General features: G+C 45.0%; 1 protein-coding gene across 6 annotated transcripts in view; it reads right to left on the reverse strand.

Moving 5' to 3' along the window:
- The window catches only part of Nak (Numb-associated kinase), a 122110-nt gene that overhangs the window by 20546 nt on the left and 80416 nt on the right, over window positions 1-21148 (reverse strand). For all 6 annotated transcript variants that reach the window (XM_050196334.3, XM_050196333.3, XM_050196332.3 and 3 more), the window contains 4 exons: window positions 18561-18725; window positions 16816-17012; window positions 16387-16476; window positions 9718-9795 (listed from right to left, as the gene is read on the reverse strand). In XM_050196334.3, coding sequence (XP_050052291.1) covers window positions 9718-9795; window positions 16387-16476; window positions 16816-17012; window positions 18561-18725 — 530 coding nt within the window. The remainder of the gene's footprint in view (window positions 1-9717; window positions 9796-16386; window positions 16477-16815; window positions 17013-18560; window positions 18726-21148) is intronic.

Here is a 21148-nt window from a genome sequence, read left to right on the forward strand (position 1 = left end):
AAAAATACAATGGCCAGTCTAGTTGTGCTGACAGTGGTGCATTTTACTGGCAGCAACACACTGCACGTGTATTGCTACCAGCATACGTGCAACTTCTGGCTCCTTTTACTTATAAGAGATTCTGTCCATACTGACACTGTTCACAGTAATGAACTATGGGAGATTCTACAGGCTTTATGCTTTCCTGCCCTGTCCATTGCCTTGACAGTGAGTTTCCACATTACACAAATACACTGAAAAAGTTTGATGCCTGCAAAAACAGTCAATTTAAGTTAATTTACCTTGGGTCAGACCAATGAGGCAGGACTAATTAGAAATGATACCTGTATTTCCAGTGCCAATAGAATTGATGAAGTATAACATGGCACAAGTGCACAGCTCGTAACTTTGCCATTTTCTATTGCCCAACTTAACGTCTCTAGAGCTACATCTAAGTATTACTGACATGACCTGCACCTGTAGTATCTCAACTGCACATCAAAATCTTTATTTTGGCAAAATAAAAGAAATAAAAGACGATATTTGTATGCACTGTAATGCATACCAGGTCTCAGTATGATACATAAGCAGTTCATCAAATAACGCAGTAGACCTCTGAAACACTGGCTTCAGTGCTAGTTTTTGAAGGAGTTGGTGCATTTTCAGGTTTACAAGCAAATCAATTCTTGCCTTACACCAAACCACACAACATAGATCACAATAAACTAAGTATAGTGCAGAATTCTGTATATTCTAGATTTGTCTGGACAGTGCTGTGGTCATCTCATTTAAATATTAACACAATTCTGATTGTTGCACTATGTCTGAAAAGAACAGCAAGATGAAGGGTTTGAAGATTAATCTGGCAAATCTCCAATTAATGTTTGCACAGTTCTAATTGCTGTCATCACCAGTCATAACAAGCCTGTACAGAAAGTGAAGGCATACAACATGAAAGCAAAGAGAAAAGTTGTTTTTTGGCCACCGTAAACTACAAGGAAGACCCAAAGATTCCTGGAATCATGCTGACTTGCCTTGATGGAGAATAGTACACTGCTTTGTCACTAAAGGGCACATCTAATACAATTAAGAGCTAATCAATAAATCATAAGTCTTTGTTGGGAAGGATAACGACATCCATTCTCATTATTGTGGTTTAGTATAGGTATGTTGATGCTCTTTCATGTTGGTCAAAACAAGTGGGATGAAAGAACAATGAATATGAGGTACAAGTTCCCCTTAACCCTTTGAGGGTCGATTTTTTTCGCCATATGCGACCGCCCAGGGTCGATTTTTTTATTGCAGATTCCGATTCTTCTTAGGAACTTATTTCGAAAAAAAAATTACCGTAATTTTTCTAGGGTGACCGTAAAGTGAGAAAAAAAATTTGCATTGGTATATATGCATTCTTCATTCATGAATAACAACAATAAAAAAAATAAACTTATCAGAATTAAAAGTTTTATGCCTCTTTATGCACATAGTTCAAGGCTTTGAAAATCCGCATATGAGAATATTTCGCAAGCCTCAAATGTTCCTGCTCTTACACTAATACGTACGTCCACAGCATAATTGAACTGCGTAGCTGCACGCATTCAAGAAACCTGTTTGGTTGTGCGCCCATCAAAAAAAGCAACATGTGTGACAAACTTCCGGTAATCTTCATCATATCGCCAACCAGCTAGGGCAATTAGTTTTCGCGAGCCTTAAAAAAAAAAGACAAGAAACGGAAACGCATGCACAGCGGCATCCTTCCTATGCACACCCCTGTGAGCACTAAACGAGCGAGAAACAAGCGGTTGCCCTTTGAGTGATTGGGAACGAGATAGCCATCAGTTTTGCAAGTGCAAAAAGCCGAAACTGCCTGTGAAACAAAATCCAAACTGCCGCCCGCCCGCGCGCGCACGCCAATGCGCGAGCGGTAGTATACAGACGTGTGGGAGCAAACTAACGCTAAAACAAACCATGCAACGAAAACTGAGAGTGGGAGGCGCGCGAAAAAAATTCCCTGTATCCCCATATAGTGGCAGCACCACAGAAAAGAAAAAGTTAGGAAATTGGCGTGCTTTTTAAACGCACAGACAGCGCCGTAAATATACGGCATCGACCATTTACGGACTTGTTCGCGGCGCCGTATGTTTACGTCATTGACCGTCAAAGGGTTAAATCAAATTTTCTAGCTTTTACCCTGTGTTCTGGACATCTGTCTCATGCAGAATAAAGTTGGATTGATTGATGTGTGTGAAGATTTTTTTTTTCCTGTGAAAAAGAGGCTGGCAAAGACCCATCAACTGCTGAAGCAAGCATTTTTGTCAAAATGAAAATTCAAGACTATCACAATATCTTATAAAGTATGACGAACACTCAAGGTGCCCTTCAGCAGAGATAATTGATGTAGGCGAAGCAGAAGTTTGTGCAAGATTTATGAACAACCACTTCCCCGTCAGCTAGTCATCTCAAGCACTTGACTTGTCACACTGAGCCTGCCACAAAGCTTACACAGATGAAGTGGTCATGCACCACACTGCAGCAATTTAGTGCCCCACCACCTCGTGATTGAACAAGAGCATCCGGCGCAAGTGTGCATGAATGACATAAAGCAGTGCACATGCGAGCACTCATGCACTCGCAAACAACCTATCAAGACCAAGGCAAAACAACATAGTGGATGAAAAAACAACTTGCCGCAGGTGGGTAACGATCCCACAACCTTCGCATCGTTCCCCACCTGCGGCAAGTTGTTTTTTCATCCACTTTCATTTCCATTAATTTATCGTTTATTTCATTTATTAAACACAAGTAATTTCCCCCATGTTGTCCTTGGTGTCAGTGTTTGTTGGCTTCTTATGACATGACTAATAAAAATCGGTCCCCTCGGTTAACCCCCTTTCTTCTCGTTTAGAAACTGAATATGTGATTTTCAAAAAATCTTTTCTTTTGGCCATTTCTCACGATGTGCCGCATCACCCTTAAAATGGCAAAGACTGAGAACATGCGGTTATAGAACCAACTGTGATCGGCCAGCAGTACTCTTCCTCTACCAGGATTACTTGTGTGTATTATCTGGCTAATAAATTAGAAGACACTAACTAAACAAGCTTAATATTTTTATTAAGGGCCCGACTTCCAATGGGAAAGCTGTTACTGCATCCCAAAACACCCTATTCAGTCGTTTTCAGTGCACTATGTTTTGTTTAATTATTTCTTCCATGTTTTACCTGCAATATGCAAAAGGTAAGAACTGCAACGTGATTATACACCTGCGTGCTGAGACACCAGTGGTTCCAAAAGCAATTTTAAGGAATGAACTCTGCTCATTGCCTGACTGAACAATTGCCTGGAAAAGGTAAGCTATCAATGTTAGCCTTGGACCTTGAAAGAAAAGTACTATATTCAGGTGCTTCCTTCTTCACAAATGTAAATGTCCCTGCATAGTACATTATATAGGTATGTAACCATGGTACACAGCAGTGCATTTTCAATGCTTGGCATGCCATTAACATCAACATGCTGTAGCACAATGTGTTCTGGTGGGTGCTCGATGCATGCAGCACCTTTTACTAGCACTGGTCACTGTAACAAAGAGGGCACTAGAAAAAAATGATTGTGGGCATGAAGATAATTTAATTGGCATGTAAGAAGTGTTACTGGTATAATAATAGTAGTTTACGCCAAAGTTTGACACTGAGTTGCAATGCTAGGCCAAAATGCCTATGCAGCGCAGCTGCAGAGCAACCAGGTATATTTACAACTTTTCTATAAAATTATGGGGTTTTACATGCCAAAACCATGATTTGATTATGAGGCACGCTGTAGTGGGGGACTCCAAATTAATTTTAATCACCATGGGATCTTTAACGTCCCCCAATGCATGGGACACGAGCATTTTTGCATTTCGCCTCCATCGAAATGCGGCCGCCATGGCCAGGTTTTGATCCGCGACCCTGTGCTTAGCAGTGCAACACCACAGCTGCTAAGCCACTACGGTGGGTATATTTCAAACTTTTCTAAATCAAGTCTCCATGTCTCACAAATGACTAGTGCCGGTGTAACAAAAATGGTGATCCAAAGCCTGTATAATAAAGGCGTGGTGCAGCATGTAAACTATAAAAATCAGTGAATTAAGGGAACTTCCTTCTAGACTTTCAAGGGATTTACATAAGAGAGGCAACAATAAATATCAACTTCAAAGTAAGCGGATGTCTGTACATATCACGAGAACCAAACATGTGGTCTATGCAAAGCTTAAGTGGCATTTTCAAGTACTCCTTATGCTTCTGTTAAAATTGTTGAAGCTTTAAACAACTCACACCTCCACCTCTCCCATGGCTAGTGCTACTATAAGGACCACGTACAGTCTTGGTCGAAAAACTTGAACCCCGCTGTGAACGGCCGCAGAGCAGCTGCGTTCCGCTATCGCGGCGCTGCCATCGTCGGCGTGCGCCGCTGCTCGCTTACGTCTAGGATAAAGAGGGCGAGGGAAGCATGTCTCTTACTCTCATACGTCGTTTGATAACAGCGCTTGTAAAAAGCTAGTGCTTTGAGCGCGATGGTGGTGAAGTGGAAGCCACCCGACCGGCTAGCATGCCATTTGTAGCGTATGTTGGATGAGCACGCGGGGGTCTCTGGCGACCGCTGTCAAACGTGATACACTCAAATTTCACAATTCCGAGTATCGTAATCATCAGTTGCTCTTTCCTGGGACCAAATTAAAGGAACAACGCTACGAGTAGTCCTGTGCATGTTCGAACACGGGCACTTTGCGAGGATCGTAGCTAAGATCTGACTGCAGCAGCTTAATGATATATTAAATAACGTGCCACAGTTGCATCTCGTATTTGTAATCACAAATGTCACAAGTAGCAAATTAATCAAGAAAGTATAAGCTTCAGGGTGGCACCTGCATCTCTCGACGAAATCACAGGGGGGAGCATGCTTTCAAGGCATTGTGTGTGGCTTGGTCTGTGGTTGCCCCGAACAATTGCAGCTTGCCCATGTGCTTGACTGTAAACTAGCCAAGGTCTCTGGTTAAAGGATGCTACGTATAACCCATTTTTTAAAACTGCCTGTGAAGTCCTTTCTAGTAGAGACAAACGATACCTCAGTAAACTATATCAAAAATACTTCTTCCAGTGAATCCGTGACGCAATAGCACCGCCGGTGTGACGCCTTCACTATGCGAGAATCCTATAATCTCGTGGCCCTGGTCTACTTTACGCGATTCCAACGCGCGATGCCCACTGCAAACGGGATGAACTTACACTGGCCTTATGTGTGAATGAAAGTGGGCCCTAACGACAATGAGGCAGTGTGCACGAAGATATCAACAAAGGCGGGGTAGTGGGAACTTTCCAAAATGCCGAGGGAATGGGTCTAACTCTATCGGCTACTCAGGCAGGGCAAACGTCTTCTAGCCCCGAAAAGTTTTCATAATCTCACTGTGCGTGTAATTAAAGAACTTCAATGCCAAATGCACTCGTTTCGTCGTCCCATAAATGGAGAAGTGCGGTCAACGTGTTTGAAATATTGTAACGGTAGTTACAGGCCCTTTCCGAAGAGAGCCTTAGTAGTCGAAATTACTGCTTCTGGTCTTTTCTAAAAGAATGATGATTGAATTGCCCACATACAGTGGAATCTCGATGATACGATCACGGCTAATACGAATTTCCGGATTATACGAATTTTCCTGTGGTCCCCGCCGAGCCCCATTACTTTGCAACGTGCTAGAGAACGGTTGTTACGAAAATTACTGAAGACAATTTGGAAATTCTAAAGTGTGCTTGGCGAAAGCAAGACGCTGCTGCCGTCTGTGCTCCACTTCCGTGGCTTTGCTGTTCGGCGATATCGCCTGTCGCTGCTGCCGCTTTCGTTCTGCTTCCCTGCCTTTGGTATCCGGCGATCTAATCAGTCGCTGTTGGCGTTTCCGTTCTGCTTCCCTTGCTTTCGCATCTGGTGACATGTTAAGTCGTCACATGCGAATTCGCTCCTTGTTCTTCTGGCGTTTCGTGTTGGGGGAATCCGGCGTCCGCTGCCACATCCCCGAACCGCTTGGCGCGGAACACTGGGTCGCTTCGGAGCCACGTGTCTCACTCACTCGACTGCAACGAGACGTGTGGCGAAGGAGCGGCGGTGCAGCTGCCACCACCGACGCGCGCGTTCGTTCTACCGCTACTGTGTGATGTCACGGTTGTTATGCACAGCTGCGCCCCCCACTGGCACGCCGGTTGCTAAGGAGGGGAGGAGGTTGCGCCGCTGCGCGGAGGAGAGGCCACAGTTGGCACCATGGAGGAAGGAAACTGAGGAGAGGCCCTACCCCCTCCGCGCACTAGGAGAAAAGTGTGGAGGAAATGACATAGTAGGTTCTCCTTTCTTTTGCTGTCCTTTTATTTCTTTGCTGTAGTGGCCACTTGACCTTTGAGTCAACTGACTATCGGTTGGAAGGCCTTCTAAACGCCCGTGTGACACGGGTATTAGAGACTTTTTCTTCAAGAAATAAATGCTTTTTCCGTACGCGTGCCTGAGTGAGTTCACCTCTGACTCTTTAATTTAGCTAGTTTTAATTGTTTCGATGATAAGAATTTCGGCTAATACGAATATTTTTCGTGACCCCGTGAGATTCATATCAACGAGATTCCACTGTATTACAATAAAACCTGGAACAACGCTAGGCAACACCAACAGATGTTAGCTTATGTTTTATCTTTTGTTTTTATCGCACTCAGAAACACATTTCAAATATTTATCTAAAAGCATATTGCAAAGGCTCTCGCCTTTGAATGTGTAGGATGAAGTTGTGATAGGTAATTTCGATGATTAGGAAAATTTTTATACTATAATGCGCTGCATGGAAGCCGGGCAGTTTCGCCCAGGCCACTGCATTTACTCGCACGAAGCGCCGTACCACGGCGGCCGCAAGACGACCTCGCAGCTGGTAGAACGAACGTTGCACTAGCTTTCACGAGCCCTGTTATCAAAGCATGCTTGAGAGTAAGAGGCATGCTTCCCTCGCGCTCCTTATCCACAGCGCAAGCGAGTAGCGGCGCGCGCCGGCGGCGGCAGCGCCGCGATAGCGGAGCGCAGCCGCTTCGCGGCCGTTCACAGCGGGTTCAAGTTTTTTGACCAAAATTGTACATTACATGCAGCACCATGCCTGCTGCGAGTTGAGATCCCTGGTAAACACGTGCCTGCTGTGACATGTGGTGTGACATGTAAAAGAAGTACAGTCGAGCCCGCTTATACCAATCACAGTTAAGCAGAATGTTCGGTTATTGTGAACAAAGATACTAGCACAATGTTCACAATTTTCACACAGTGTGGCAATGAGTCTCCCATAGGATGAACAGGCCATGGCACTGCACTTCTTTAGCGTGAACGCCAAAGTAGCATTCAGTCTCCCGAGAAGGGGCCACAGTGCTTGCGTGCCCACTGTTCAGCATGCTCCTTCGATGGAAGCTACTATGCACTGAATCAAAAACTGTTTTTGCATGGCTAGATTTCTGTGGGGCCAGAGAGTCTGGAACTGTGTAACTTTGAAGCAATTACAAATCACCTGCAGGTTTATGGCAGCACGGAGTTAAAGCGCAGTCGAGTGCTGCTGATGTCGGTTGGGATGACTTCATTGATGTGGTTGATAAAACTGATGCCACGGAGTAATGCACGAACGAGGGCATCGTCTGTGAAGTGCAAGGCTTTGTCAGCAATGAATTGGATGAAAAAGTGAGGAAACCACGGAACCAATACAACAACCTGTAAGCGGATCAACCACGGTCAAGCACATTGTGCCGCTGAAACAGCTGGTGTGCAGGGAAGCTCTCAGTGATGATCAGATGTCTCCTTTGAGCAATCTGGAAACCATGATTGTTTGGTCGACATTGAAGAAGCAAAGCAAATTTATCGGTTACTTTGAAAAACAATATGCTTTTGCTATATTGTTAGCTTATTCTTGCATTACCACTTATTACGAATGGTCAGCTATAAAGAATGCATCCTACGTGATTATGATGTTCACATAAGTGGGCTCGACTGTCTAAAACACACATACACACACATACACACAGTCGAACAGGGGATCACAAAGAAGTTCTATATATAATTCGATATATGGAATAATTTTACTAAAAAATTTTCAAGGGGATTTTACAGCTGTTCCTTATACACAATAATTTGTCATATCCAGGTTCAACATAATCGGATTCGACTGTGTGTGTATGTATATATATATATATATATATATATATATATTGTGGAGATGCGAGACTCTCCCGCATCCCCTGATGTGTTGGTTTTCCCGCACGGCTCGCGTGGCCTGGCGCCCGCGGCGGTCGGAGTGGTTGAGGCGCAGTACGAGAGATGGCGCGAGTGTTGCGCTGCTAACGCCGCCGACAGGCGGGGTTACTTGGGCGCTGAAAGAGAAGGCGCTTTCTCTTTGGGGGTCGGGTCAGCAAGCAGTACGGACGTGCCGTGCCGTGCGTGCGCCGACCCATGCTTCTGCGAGACCGTCTCGCGTGGCCGCCTTCGAACGCGCCACCGTTGGCGTGACCGTACGCGCGAACGACCAGGCGTTGGGATCCAGCATGGGGCGAACTTATTCGCTCGCTATCCGGTCGCGGTGAGTCGGACTTCTAGATTTGTTGCGTGCCCATCGGCATGTTTTGGGGATAGCAACTCGGCTAGCAGGCATTGATCTATGAAAGGTGCAATAAATGCCCTTGTGATTGTTTGCAATACTGTGTTGTCGTTCCTTTGTCCCAAGAGTACGGGAGGAGAACACCACAATATATATTGTTTTAAGCAAGCATACCCAGCTAAAGGATGTCTCACACTCACTCGGGGTTTTGAGGGTACCGAGTAATCTAAAAAACTGAATTTTCCCCCCGATCAGCAAACAAATTGCCCCAACTTGTAACAGCCTTACTGTTATGCCAACCAGAGACCATGGCACATGACTAAAAGCATTTGTCACGACTGCATGCCAGTAGCATCCTTTCTGCATTTATACCTTGTTGCTAGTGCTTTTGCTCCTATGTGCATTTAGAAAACGACAGTTGTATGAGCACTCTTTTTGCCAGTTTGACTTATTAAACACTTCTCTTCGTGAAATTTGGGTTCCATTTTGCAAACTGGCACCACTGCTTCTTCACCTTATAGTGCAGGTACTGAAAGGGCAACACACAGTGACAACTGACCTGGGCCCTTTATCTTTACAAGTTCTTTTCACTGTACAAGCCATACACCATTTGAGAAGGAAGCGCACAGTTAACAGAGCACATTCACATCACACAATACACCGAGCTTTGATAACCCTATAACTGCCGAAAAACACAGAAGGAAGCAAAAAACTGCATGGCAGCTTAAAATGGCAATTGCCTTATCTGAACAGTAATTAAGAAAAAATAAAAATAAAACAAACGATAATAACTTCATATCTCGTAACTGAACACCAACATCTGACTAAGTTGACACCTACTAAACTGCACTAAAGCTAATCCTAGGTTGAATGGCTTGTACTCTACTCTGCTTACCAATTCATTTAACATTAATTTTCAAAACTATATTGCCTTGAGATATTTTACCACTATTTCTTGTGCCAATGCAAGCAACTACAAATGTGACTGCCAACAACCAAAGCAATAGCACCCATGCTAAGAGATGGTAGCGGTAGTTGCAGCAGTGACAGCAGTAACAATGGTGGTGGTGGTGGTGGTGGTGGTGGTGGAAGAAATTAGCACCAGGGATTACCTCCAGCCTGGGATGGAGTAGTAGACAAAATATTCAGTGCTGTCTTTCCAGAGGAGTTCCTTGCCCGCCCTGGTTTACCTGCAGTAAAGAGTTTAAATGTCAGGTGAGTGAGCTTAAATTTCAGCGTCCTTTTTCTAACATCTCCAGCATATCACTGAAACTTGTATATCTCAGTCTCCTTTGAAAGCTGAACACTAACACTTCTGGACAATTGGCTAAGTCTGAACACACTCACCACCCACTATCCTTTGTGTTTTTTCTCGTGTTCCTTTACACCAAAATAAAATGCAACTACAATGCAGCAGAGCTGTACAGAAGAGCAAACGTAATGCATCAGCAACTTTAACAAACAGCTGCACATAGTTGCATAAAGGAACTCTACTTTCCCCAGATGGCTGAATTGTTCAGCTGTAGTCAGCTCTAGTGCCAGCGTCTTCCCCATTATCCGGTAGAAAGTCTCTACTCTGGGGACACTATCATGTGATGGCCACCTTGCTTCTTCTGCTTGGCCATGAAATCTTTTTGCAGAAGAGGTCCCTCTTTTCTGTAGAAAATGAAATGTGTCTAGAATGAGACACTGATTTTTTAACCCTGTAGCAAACAGCTGTCTCCATTCACTTCCCTCATCAGTGCTTCCCCTTTGCTCTAACATTCCTTTGTGCATTTTTTGCACGTAGTTTTGTTGTTCACCCCTCATTTGAAATTTTCTATTGGATTTGGTGCCATATTTTCAGTTACCCAGCACAGGATGCCACTTGCCCATGCCACAGCAGTACACATAAGTTGGTCACTTCAAAATTATGCTTCTATTAAGTGTTTTTTGCATGCTTTCCTTTTTTATTTTGTACTGCGGGGATCGAGGTGCCCTCCCGTATCTCATACTCAGCTTGCACATGATGATGGCCATTTGCCAAGCTCAATTTCCAGAAAGGCATTCGCGACTATGAGGGGGCCCGTCATAATAGTGTATAGACTATTATGACGGGCCCCTCACTGTGTTGTTGCTAAAGTGAGGGAGCCTCTTTTTATTTCATTGCATGTTATGTGCACAGAGTTTTGCTAGTGAGTGGTTGGGCCCGTCTCACTGGGACGCACAGTAACAATGTAGCAACACGTCCCTGATCATTGGTCTGTAGCCACTAAAGCGGCATCTGCCCAAGGTCCCTACCACCCTCCTACTGAGCCACACAACGGCTTGCTTCGCTCCCCTTGGCAGGAGCCCTCGGTGTCAGGCGCAGTGGTGAAGCACAGGATAAAAGAACAAGTATGGCAGAAGTCAAACGAAAAAAAATAACAATGCAGCAACGTTAAAAAAAAAAAAGAAGTATATTAAACTGTCATGACGAGATTCAAACCCAGGACCCCACAATCACAAGCCTAACACTTTTCTGAGGCACCGTGAAACCAGATGGAAAGGTTTACCATTACATAGGCTCTGCACTGGCTGCTGTTCTCGCGTCACTACAATGTTATGGCTATAGTGAAGGGCACCCTCACTATAGCCAGTTCCTCCCAGGATTCATTGCCCCGGTGGGAACAAGGTGCCAGGGTGGGAACAGAGCTAGAGTGCCGCAGCTACTTTCCTGTGTAAACAATGCTTCCTCCCTCCCAGAGTTTAGTCACATGTGCAAGCATATGCCAATGGGAAGCGCTCTAATTGGTCTCCTTGTGATCGCCCTCCAGGGACCCTTTCACCCTTCAGCTGAGTGCTTTCCCGCCATGGCAGGCCCTCTACATGTTGGACATGGGACTTTTGCTTCCATGATTTCTCAAGCTCGATGGACCGCTACCTGGTTAACCTAACACAGCAGTTGCTTGTACTTGACTGGCCTTTGCCAGTAAGTCGCAACTGATATACTGTGATGTACCTTCGGTTGTAGTCTTCTCTGCACTCTATCAAAGACTTTACAAAACCAGCCGAAGCACCCTATTGTGTGCTGCAGAATGTAGGAGCGCACAGTGCCTTTTTCCAGACTGTTGCTCATTTGGTGAGCCTTGTGCAAGCCTATCTCCACAGTATGTATTCTTTCACTCTCTCTTGCTAACACAATTAATAAACTCTGCCAGCTGAAAATTGCCACACGGCCAGAGAAACGCGCCTACTGCCTACACACAAGGCTGCATCGCCTCCGGAATGGAGAGAATGGTGAGAGAAGGCAAAATCTGGAAAAATCTAACCGACGCAGGGTCGGCCAGAAGGCAGCAGCGGCGGCCTCCTCTCCGTTTTATGTGACCTCCAAGACTTCTTGCCTGTTGCGAATCTCAGAGACTTTGCAAATATTGTGTAAATGTTATGCGGCAGATGGCGCGGCAAGCACCAAAACACAGCGAATCAAGTGCGTCGCAGCGGCGCTTGCAATCAAGAACCAAAGAATCCAGGTCTTCGCCACCTTCACATGTTCAGCGTCTTTGTCTCGGCAGTCTTCATTGGTTGTGCACGTCTGTTTTCAGCTTAGGAGGTACCGGCCGTCGCGATTCTTTGTGATGGTGTTAAGCTTAGGCTAACGTTCATTTCGGTGGACATTGGTGGTGTGGCACAGTCAGACCCAGAGCTGCGACTTGAAGATGGCGTGTGCCGCGGGGCACACGCCATCACTTTCTGACACGCCAAATTTCTGACATGCCCTACTGCTTCCAAATCGCAGTGTACTGTTGTTCTCCTTCACTTTCGTTAGTTAGAACTTTCGTTAATTCAAACTGAAGCAGCTTCCCCTTGCGGTTCGACTTAACGAGCTCGTACTGTAATTAGAGCCTCAATATAACGAGGTATGTTTGTAGGCGATTTCAATACAACAAAATTTCACTTCCGCAGGAAAAGAATGCCGAGACAATAAATGAAAACTTCCGCGGACGTAGTTGGTCAAATGATTGGATTACAAGCTGCTGCTTGCAAACGCACCTCTCAAGAGCGACCACCGCACTGAAGCCGCATCATGTTCCATATAAAGTCCAAGTGTGAAGATGCTATCCCGCCCTGTGCACTTTGTGCTTAAAGTGCGAGTGAAGCTGTGCGAGGGTGACGAAGAAAGATGGTGGCTTCACGAACAAGTGTCACCTCACAACGCGAAGGGAAAGAGGGGGAGGGGAGCGAGCTTGCGGTAATGTAATCAAGTGTGCGCGAGCGGCGGGGAGAAGAGGGGTGTTATGTTGGTGCACGTCGTGGCGATGTCTGGTGCCGGTTTTGGCCGTGGCTGCACATGACTGTAAACGTGGCTGAGGGCATACCCAGCAGTGCAAGCTGCTTTAGACATAACCTGCCACGTGTGCAAGGAGTGGGCGTGCCAAGACAGTGGTATCATGTAGGCTGTCTTCCAGCGCATTTAGTAAAGAAGGTTGCGTAATCTCTAGTTTCGGGGACCCGGTGGAGCCAGAGGCAGACAATGCATTCGCTGCCGGCGCTTTTCATGATAGCGTGGTCCCAGTGCGGCCGACGTTATCAGCAGCAGAGGAGGAGTGCACACGAAAGCATGGCTGGCTTCTTCATACTGCCCATGTGAAGATATCGTCGACATGGCATGAAACAATATCATTTGTCGCCGACTCCCAAATTCATCAAAATTAATTGTTTTCTCATTCAACTTTGCTTTTTTTGATTGCCTAATAATTTGGAATATTCTGCGGCCCCTTTCCGTGCAAGAAAAATCTATCGGCGACTGTACTTATTTGCATAAAAGGTCGAATTTCAATGCAATGAAATTTCGATATAACGAAGCAAATTGCCGATTTTACCTACTCCGTTATATCGAGGTTTCACTGTATCTGTTCTAGGTGCAGAGCTTTGAATTTGTAAACCTTGTGCTTTATTTTTTTTTTCAACCTTACCAATTTTTGGAAATTTCTTTTAAAGGGACAGACAACCGCTCAGAACATGAATCGATCAATCCTGCTGATGGAATGATTCCCTATCATAGTGGCTAAAACGAGCCATGTTTTTTTCATGAAACATGGATTTATATTTTTAATTCGTCACTATAAGTCGCGAAAAATGACCTTCAGCACCCCACGTGGCAAAAACATGAAACTGAATAAGTCCACCACGTGACCTGCTATTAGTGTATGAGATTCCTGGTCTTTTTATTATTAAATTAGTATTAAAATGCAGTACACTTCTTATTACAAGTTTTTCCTAACTTACAATGTGCAGATAAGCTTTCGTTTATAGTGAGCAGAAAAGTGGTGCTGCCTCCGCCTTCGTTTTCGATGAGTTGGCTTGGCTCGTTTATCGACAGAACGACAATGACGGGGGGCCAGCCAGCCATGATGTAGGCATGCACTCGGGGAAAAAGGCAGTACAAATATAAGAAATGTCTGCACAACAACGCAAACTTATTACACCAGCTTTTCATTTTCAATAGTGGTTGAAAAGGTCAAAAGTTAGGTGGTTAAGCACACTTACACTCATTCCTGTGAAAGCAGAAAGATGGGTGGCTTTCACAATTTGCGAGGCAGGCTATCGGTTGTCAGTCCCTTTGAAAAATTCAGGCCCTAAATCGAAACTGCGCTTCCAAGGGTCTCTAGATCGTAACTTTCTCTCGCAAATGCAACAAATTTCATGAAAATCAGCCCAGCAGTTATCTCAGAATAGAGTTTCTGCATTTTACATGTATTTGAATAGGCGGCATCGGAGCTGGGCCCAAACTAAAGCTTCCTCTTACGTAAGTATCGTAAGGGAAAGAACATGGATGTGGCTGATGCCTTGTGCAGATTGCCTCAAGTAGTGCTGGCATAAGAAGAATCGGCCGAAATGCTTGTCAGTACTTCAATCTCTTCCACTGAGAGCCGTCGAAATTGCTGAAGTGTCCAAAAGATGCCTGACACTAAGTCGTGCAGGTGACTTTACACTCGCTGGTTGGCCTAGTTGCTGCTCAGAACTCAAGGCGTATTACGTACGCCAAGATTGTCACCGGAGCAGGGCTTCATGACATGCGGAGTCTAGGTTGCTATCCCTGAAGTGCCGAGGTATCATGTGCTCGATCTGTTACACAGTGAACATCCTGGGGCAAGTCACATGAAGAAGCTGGCCCACACTTGTGTGGTGGCCTGGAATTGACCAAGCCATAGAAGAGTACGTAAAAAAAAATTCAAAATGTGCCAGGTAGCGCAATGTGCAGCCCCACCTGTACCACTTCATCCATGGAGTTATTCTACTAGATGCGGGTCACGTGTGTATGTAGACTTTGCTCAAACGAGTGCAAACGTGTTTCTTGTTCTTGTTGACACATTTTCCCAGTGGGTTGAGGTATGGTCAGTGTTGTCCACTTCTACTGCAAAGACAATTGAAAAGCTTCGAAGTGCTTTTGCAGCTTACAGTTTCCCGGAAATACTGGTAAGCAATAATGAGCTGCAATTTACTGCAGCCGAGTTTGCAGACTTCGTAGCGCCCAACGGCACAGGCGAATGAACCAGGCAGACTGTGAAATGTGCTCTGATAAGGCAAGTGTTAGAAATCAAATTGTCAGGTGTGCGTTATTCATTCCAGGAATATACTGACAGTTTTTTGATGGCATACTGCAATACACCCAGTTGCGTGACTGGAAAGACACCATCTGAACTTTTTCTCAAGCGACAACCATGCACAAAACTTGCATTGTTGAAACCAAACTTTTCAAGAGCAATGCACACCAAGCAGCAGGAACTCAAGGAACAGCAACACAGGTGTCGCAGGAGTGAGCGCTTGCTTTACGTTGGCGATCAAGTGCTTGTGAAAACTGTGCGCGGTGAATGTCCCTCGTGGGATCAAGGTGTTGGGCATCAGATTGCGAGTGCTACGACGTATGTTGCGAAAGTGCACGAACAAGTCCGGTTTATGCACGCCAACGACATCCGGTCACGTCATGCTGACCCAGCAACAAGCCTGTAACCAGTATTGAGAGACTGAAATCCTGTAACGCAGCACAGTGACATCGCAGCAGAGAGCACTCTATCGGCCACAGCAAATGCAGCCAAAACGCACTATCCCGGTAAATTGTCAGCTGCTGATCCAACGCATCGAGTTCAGCAAGTTCGTGAGACTATCCCACTTGTCAGCATAGACTGCCCGACACCACCAGTGGCGTATACGCCATTTATGTCAATGTCACTGCTGGAGGCACGGTTAGCTACACCGCTAGTAGAAAATCAATCGTTACAGTGTAGCACGTGCACTCGCAAGCCACATGACCGTTTCAAGCACAAGGACTTTGCAAAATAAACGTTCTAAAATGTTAGAGGAAAGCAAATGTGATAACGTGCAGAGCATGCTACTGTGCCAATGCTATCCAATGTGTGACTGCACACCTGGCTATAATGTATGCGCCTTGTGAAAAAAGGTGTTCTTGCTTTGTGGCAACTCAGTCATATCAACTAGGTTGATGAATGCCCAAGTGCTAACCTGTTAATTCCAGTAGCTCTAGAAAACAACAGAACATGCAGTGCTGTCAATATACAGCCACATTTCATCCAGTGCTTTAGCTGTCTTTAGAAAAGGCAGTGGTTATGGTAAATGAATGAACAAAATATTAAAACTAACAAAACTGAAAGAAAAGGAGGAAAGAAAAAACACCACGGAGTCCACACATTTGCAAATCATAAGGCAACTAACAAGAACAGCATTATGAACATGCAACTATTCCACAAACTTGAAAAAGAAGCAGTGTAAGTGACCTGTCAATAAAAAGCAAGATTCCTCACCTGAACGGCTGAAAGGTGCAGCCCCAAATGGATCCACTAAGTCGCCACTGCTCATGACTAGACTCTCACGACTCTTCACGTTGGATATGCCTAGAGAAAGAAACAGCGCATGCCTTTCTTGAGTTCTGCAGGTTTATTGTCCCTGCAAAGTTATAGAAAGCACACCGCACAAAAACAGAACTTTCTTCCAGTTTGAACTGCTTTTCGGCATTGCAAACGTGCTTCAGCAGTGATGCAACCCATATTTTTCTGCACAACAAATTTACGTGGCAATGGGGGGTGAAAACTGTGACCCACATCATGTATTGTATATCTAATGCAAGTCTAAGCAGAGGTTGCATTGCCATAATAGTGCCAATAGTTTTAGGTTTGCTACTATTCCTGCACTATGATATGCGTCTAGAGAAACAGAATGGAGGTCAGACTCACTGCTCTGCGAGCCTCGGCGTATCTTATCAAACTCCTGGCCAAAGAAGTGGTCTTCAGGATCTATAGGATCCACTGCAGAGGTAGACACAGGCTCAGCAAATGGATTCCAGTGGGGATTGCCCTCATGTGGGGATGAAGCACGGCCCAATGAGACTTCAAAAGGTGCCAGGAACTGGGATGTTTCCTGTACAAACGGCCTGAATTCCCAATGGAAGCAATTAGAGCCATATCAGGCGAGGTGCTAGAGTGGCATCCAAACGGAGAACAGTTCTCTTACGAAGCCCAAAAACACTTAAGATAACAGCACACAACACTGTGGAAAAAGTAAACAAATATATATCACATGCTTTAAAAAGTGGTTTGGCTCACTACTTACTATGCAGGGCCATGAAACACAGGAAGAGCTTTTAGCACATCTATGGCAGATTAGCTTATTGCACAACCAAAAGCCATCATGTGAGGCAGCTGAAAGTTGCTGCTTGTCTATAATGTAATGAGGGCTCATAGACTTTTGCAACATTTAGGAGTAGGCTTCAAAATTGTCAATTGATGCTCCCTCCTAATTTCTCCATGGCTGAGGAAGTGGGCTGTCCCTCTCAGCTCAGTGCCAGTGGAAGTTGGTGCCTATTATAACACATGCCACGCTGCGTATTGCCTCTCCTAATGGGCATGTGATGACAATGATTACCAAAGAAAGAAACTTGACGAAGAGGTTATTACTCAAATTTTTGCTGACACAGGCGACACTGCAAATTTCACATATCTTGTTTTATGCAGTCTGTCTGCCTGCTGTTGTCACAGCTTGGTGCCTGCCATACCTTTTCTAGTGGCATCCACAAAGTACAAAGCAAGAGATTAATTACAGAAAATGGCACCTAGAAATAACACAGTGCTGCAGATTTTTAATGCCTATTAACTACGTGACAGGGGTTGTGCATCCATGTATGTGAGAACAGTCACACACATGCATGCATGTTAAGTTCCAGAGTTCATTCAGAACTTAATGGTGCAATTTCTTTTACAAAGCTCTCACAGCCATTCTTGATGCAAGAGTAATTGCTTAGTAAGGGTTACAGCTCCAGTGCAATGGCGAAAATGCTATACAGAACTGCTTGACCACCATAGATCCATTCAATTTGCTTGCAATACTGTGAAACAGTTCACGGTGGGGCACAAGAAGTTCAGAAATTGTGCACATTTACTTCGGTGGTACAGCACAATGCGACACCCGAAATTATTGCTGAGGCACAGACGTGATGCAGGCATTATGCTTTGTCTGTCTAATGTACGCCGTCTATGTAAGTTTGGGAGGTCTCAAGCCGCAGGTATGATCGGCTTCCGACGCATAAATACACTCTGCATTGCGTAAACACAGCAGATACGCATAAGTGGGGTTTCAATGGTGCTTACGCCTGTGTGCTGGGTTGGCGCAAAGCAGTAGCATAGACATCAGTAGGGAGGGTGCAGAAAAGTACTGCATGGCCGCTTTAATGAACAATGTAGTACATTGTGTGCATAAAACACAGTACAAACCCATCCTTCAGTTGTTGATCAAGCAGCTATTTACTGGTGAAGTAAGCAATTTGCAAGTAAGCAACTTGCAAATGAAGGGCACGGAAACAAGAATCAATCTTGTCAGCTATCTTTTAAAGAATAATAATTTATCACTTGCAAGTGAACACAGGAACTACAGGCCAACAATGACAGAACCACACACAGGGACGTATCTTTTTCTGTTAACTTACTTGACAAAGGCCGATGTGTCGCTGACATTACGCCGATGATGGCTTTTCTGACTTGGTGTAGGCGATGACGGTGGTGTCAAGACAGGTGCCAGGCGCTCTGATGAGGCCCCCGACACAGGCTGTGTGCTGCTGATGGAGTCCACACTGACACCCTGAGCCTGAATCCTGCACACAGCAGGGGCCACGCAATAGAATTTCTCAGAAAGTCTGTATCACAGCAGGTGCTTTCACATCATTTATTCCACCTTTGTGAATGAACCAATGTGAAACAAAATCATGCCTGTCCAGCAATGCAAGTATGCCTTACAAGTAAGAATTGATTAACAGTCTATTTCTGTTAATTTAAGCTTCATGAGACCAATGGAATTTATAAATTTATTTGATGTCTTAAATGAAAAGAGACAGGGAAAAACATTGCTGCTTTATTTGGCAGAATTTATCTGATTCTCATGCATCCAGTTTTTACGGGTTCAAAGTAGAAACCAACTTGGACCCAAATCTAATGTGCAGTTGACCTTACAAAAATATAGCACGCCGCCGATTCTGGTAATCAGAAAAAGATGAAACCTGCAGAGTTTACCTTTACAAAATGAAAATTTATGCTAAATGTCCATATTTCTTGCTCTTGGCTCTATACTGTTATGGGCCACAATGGTCCTCCATGCAGGCCCAGATTGTTTGATACTTTACATTTCTTGAAAGACTCAACCAGAGATAACGGGACGGTGGCCTATGCCTAAGCTAACCACTTCGGCAGTTTATCATGCGACTCCGCGTCAAATGTAACACGGCTTTGTTGCTACTAGCTCAGCATGTAAAATAACTTCGCTTTTGAATGAGTTTTCATAATAAAAGTGGCACGTTGTCGCCAACCTATGGTACCTATGCTAGGGTTGCTAGGACCTTACACAAAAACTTGTCCTGTCACCCAAAAAATTTGATGAAAGTGACGATGATGCTGGCTTTAACAGTAAGCTGTTGCCAACAACGTGAACGCAGTTTCAGTTTTGTATCTGACTATCGTGCAGGAAATATTCAAACCAGTTTTCTTGGAATTAAGGCATGCATTAGAAATAGAAAAATACCGTATTTACTCGAATCTAACATGCATTTTTTTCCGATAAAATGGGTCCAAAAATAGCCTGCACGTTAGAATCAAGTACAATCTTAAATCTGCGTTACCATATCGCCATTGGAATTTCAAAATGGCCACCTGGCACGTGCTTCGAGCCTAGCTGCCGTGGCTATAGTGTACTAGAGCAGGGGTAGCGGGCCGAGGGGGAGGCGCAGGCAATGCGCGCGCGTGAAGCAGAAAAACTGGAAAATCTTTGCGGACGCAAAGCGGCGCTATGGAGCCTTTCACGTGGGGCCCGCTGTGCCACCGCCGCGCTCGCGCGTTTGCCATCGCCTGCACTTATCCACATATTTGTGTTGCTGTGTTTTGTGTGCACATTTGTTATTTCAAGTGGTTTTTTCTCTAACCGACGAGGTGACATGACGAAGCCTCGTCGGAAGAACTACTGCTTAGTTCCCGGTTGCAGACGTGGGTATAGCGGCGTGAAGAATGCGCCGAAGTTGTTTAATGTCCTCGAGGTCAACAAAAGGCGCTGGGTTTGGAACCAGAACATTCACCATGCTGATAAACCCCTGGAGCTGTGTACGAGCTACAGTTCGAAGAAAAGTATGTATTTCGAGACTACGTTCACGTCACTGATGGAAAGGAAGTGCGGTTACCACGTTTTCACCTCGCTTTCACCGGATGCCGTACCGAACATTCAATGTTCCCAAGTACCTGTCGAATGTGCCAGCATGCGAAAGACCTCCAAGAAATAAGGTGCGCACCAAACCTGCAGTGTGTGGCTCATCTAAGAAACCTTGCTTGCAAGTTGATGAGCTTCAAACGGATGGGCCGGCAATCGACGTGCACTACACTCTGTTTGACTTATGGAATGTGTCTCAATCGACGGAGCAACGGGCTGCTCATAAATTTCCCAACTATGGTGGTGTTCCTTATGTTCACGCCTCTTTTAGGAGTCAGTCTCCCACACGTCATGATTGAAAAGACTGTCTTCATGAACACCAGAAGTACACAAGGCGACATTGTCTAGTGACATATGTTTGCCGTACGTTATCAGAACCACTCTCACACACCATGGAAGAAGTGAACAGGTGCTGCATGACTCTTCTCATCCTGTTTTACAGCAAAGTTGTCTACGACTAGGATCCCGGGATTTCTTAGTGGCCTAACATCGACAGAAAACTACCATCATCTATGGCTCATACCTCCGTAAGGCAGAGGCTACAAGCACTTGCCAAAGGGAAGTGAACCGTGCATACATTCTCTGGAATCATGCATACAACATACACAACAGCATACGTTTCAATAAAGAACAAGCTTAAAACAAGCATCTGAACCATGTGCATAATTGATAAGGCACTCCTACGCCTACATGCAATGCAAAGCACGTAGTGCTCCCTGCATACGTTTCCCAACAAAGATTACCTTTGCGTTAGCTGCCGCGGTGACGGCAGCTTGACTGCTGCATACGAAGCAGGGAGTGATGTAACTACACTTTCGTACGTGCAAG

The sequence above is a fragment of the Dermacentor andersoni genome, chromosome 1 (genome assembly GCF_023375885.2).
Source record: "Dermacentor andersoni chromosome 1, qqDerAnde1_hic_scaffold, whole genome shotgun sequence".
Lineage (NCBI taxonomy): Eukaryota > Metazoa > Arthropoda > Arachnida > Ixodida > Ixodidae > Dermacentor > Dermacentor andersoni.